This window comes from Clytia hemisphaerica, unplaced genomic scaffold (assembly GCF_902728285.1).
Source record: "Clytia hemisphaerica strain Z4C2 unplaced genomic scaffold, Clytia hemisphaerica genome assembly, whole genome shotgun sequence".
Classification (NCBI taxonomy): Eukaryota; Metazoa; Cnidaria; class Hydrozoa; order Leptothecata; family Clytiidae; genus Clytia; species Clytia hemisphaerica.
Genome location: NW_027103486.1, coordinates 469,991 through 472,584, shown reverse-complemented (window position 1 = coordinate 472,584; position 2,594 = coordinate 469,991). Strand labels below are relative to the sequence as shown.

General features: G+C 34.8%; 1 protein-coding gene across 1 annotated transcript in view; it reads right to left on the bottom strand.

The window, feature by feature from the left end:
• Positions 1 to 1,602, bottom strand: part of LOC136798641 (uncharacterized) — a 3,794-nt gene extending 2,192 nt beyond the window's left edge. The window contains exons 1-2 of the mRNA XM_067055288.1: positions 1,324 to 1,602; positions 874 to 940 (exon numbers count right to left, since the gene is read on the bottom strand). Of these exons, the coding sequence (XP_066911389.1) occupies positions 874 to 940; positions 1,324 to 1,587 (331 nt within the window). The 5' untranslated portion in view covers positions 1,588 to 1,602. The remainder of the gene's footprint in view (positions 1 to 873; positions 941 to 1,323) is intronic.
• Between the last annotated feature and the right edge of the window lie 992 nt (positions 1,603 to 2,594).

Below are 2,594 nucleotides of genomic sequence, written 5' to 3'. Positions count from 1 at the left end.
TATTAATCACAGGGGCAGGGGTCTCAACAGATCTGTGATACAGCAGCGTCCTTAGTCAAACTTAGGGTTATTTTGGTCTGCCTTTTCAATAACAGTCACAAAATTTCAATTTTTGAGTAGTACTTAAACAGTAACTGCTCCAGCTCTGTACAATGTTTTTAAGAAGCTTTCTTCTATGGGGTAAGGTAAAGATATTAAAAACATGACTTATCGTGAAGTACCTTATCGTCCCTTTCTGCACCGGCCCTAATTTAACGCCAGCCCATTTAACGCCGGCCCTTATTACGCCACAGCCTAATTTTGGCTTACGCCAATTAGGGCCGTTAATAACGGCAAAATTTGTAAAAATGGATACTTATGCTTCAAATTAGTAAATAATGACTAAAATTTACATATCATTTTTCAGTAGTAAACTGTTGAAAATTCCATCGAAAATCACTGAAGTTTTAAATATGGAGTAAAACAATGGATTTTCGTTTTCAAATCATACCTAAAGTCCTTTAAATTGAGAAATAATAATAAAAGAAAATTAACGCCGCTTTTAGGTTAGAATTGCAAAATCTTGGCCCTTTTACGCCGGCCTTTATTACGCCACGAGCCCAAAAAAACGGCAATAAGGGCCGGTGTAAAAAGAACTGATAAGGTACATATATTTTTGCTCGGTAAAAAGTTTTGTTGAACTTAAAGGCTTTGTTTTTAAATAAGATTGATACAAGCTTTTTCACATTGGATTGACACGGATGTGGAGCAAGAATGGTCAGAAAGAGGACCTATTATTCAGCATAATGTAACAATAGGGAGACACTGTTCTGACATGAAACATGTGTTTGAGAACACTTATGTTAAATATAGAGCCGTTAAATAGATACATACCTGCCATCGAAAATTCGTTCTGTCTTGGTGTATCTTCGGGTATATAGAGTGCTTTTGTATGTCTGATCTATGAGAAAAAAATTCGGTAGCCAATTTTACAGGCGAAAAGGTAGTCCTTCCATATTGATGAATAGGCTCCAAAAATGATGCGGTTTGTTTATAGTATTATAGAATTATTAAAAAATCAACATTATACTTGGAGGCCGAATCGCTATAGCGACAATTTACAATAAAAGGCTTCACCCATCCTCAATCTTATGGCAAACATCATCGACGAGTCCAGGGCTAACCTTCTAATCAATCAAAAGGAGATTAGGCACGGGGACGAAGTTCAAAGGTAAGGCTATACACAGATTACTTAAACTCAAAGTTTTCCCAGCAAAAGGTATTGACATTCTACATTCCACAAAAATTTAATTTAATTAGTAAATTTATTAAAAAAAAAAAAACCTCAAAATGATTGTATCCAGATATTTCAGTCTGACTGTCTGATGATAAATCTTCCCTTGAAAAACATCCGCATGTGCCGCCTGCTCCATAAAAAGCAGCTTCCTTCCTTTGATTGCATCTCAAAGTACATTGAACTGGAGAGCTTACTCCTTTTAATAAATATAAATTTTCTTTAGCGATTGAACCTTTCTCAGATGCTATGTAAGAACTTGAAATGGTTTTTATACTTAAAAAGGTCGAAACCAAAATGCAGTAATTCATCATTTTGAATTCTCCAAAATGAACCAACTCTTCCCTTTAAAAATGTATCGCGTTTTTTTTTCTTCTCGAAATTTGATGTCCGTCATGAATTCGTGAGAAAAATTTTCGTCAAAGCATTTATGAATAAATAGACGCCAGTGACAACAATGAAAACATATTTCATTAATTCAACCACAGAAAAATACAAAAATAACAATAATAATGAATTATTCAAGCCAATTCAAGCATTGGGTCTAAAATTGTGTAAAGGAATAAGTTTTGAATTCATTCTTACCCCATTCATGCTTTCAATCTTTTGTCTAATTATTGATACGTTTCAGGGTGAAAATTGGAATTTTTTTCTGATTTTTCGTTCCGACGGGGTCCCACATTAACAATACATTCATAGCTGGCAGAGTCCACTTTTCAAACTCCAACGTCCCGTCGACCGTCAAGGTCAGTGCCACCCCAGGGCTTTTTACCTTACCCTACCTTAAGATTATAATTTTCACGTGGCTTAAAGTTCATGAATCAGCCTCTTTTTCATAATTTCTTTCATTTCCTTAGAGTTTTGGACCAAAATCAGAATTTTGAATTTTTTGGGAGGTGTAAATTTATTCACGGAAGAGGCTAAATTGGTGAAAATCACGAAAATTAATCCACGCGAAATTTAATCAACTAAAAAGGTATAGCGGAAAGCTGAAGGGAGTCTCCTATGTATGATTTGAAAGCCTCTTATTTTTGAAGTTTTGCACAGTTTGCATGGTTTCCATAAAAACGCTGGATCGGAAGTAACATTTACCTCCATAATTTGAAAAATATAAAACGCACAAAGAAAGAGAAAGAATTTTCAAAATTCTTGGAAAAAGTGTTCTACAATCAGCGCCGAAATGTTTGGCACAAAAGGGGAATTCCTTCAAAACTTTGTAACCGCAAGTGATTTTAAGTACTTTGAAGTACAGTTTTAACTCTGAGTTTTAACATCAGGACCTTGGGATCTCAGGATTTAAAAGCTCAAAAATGTTCCAATA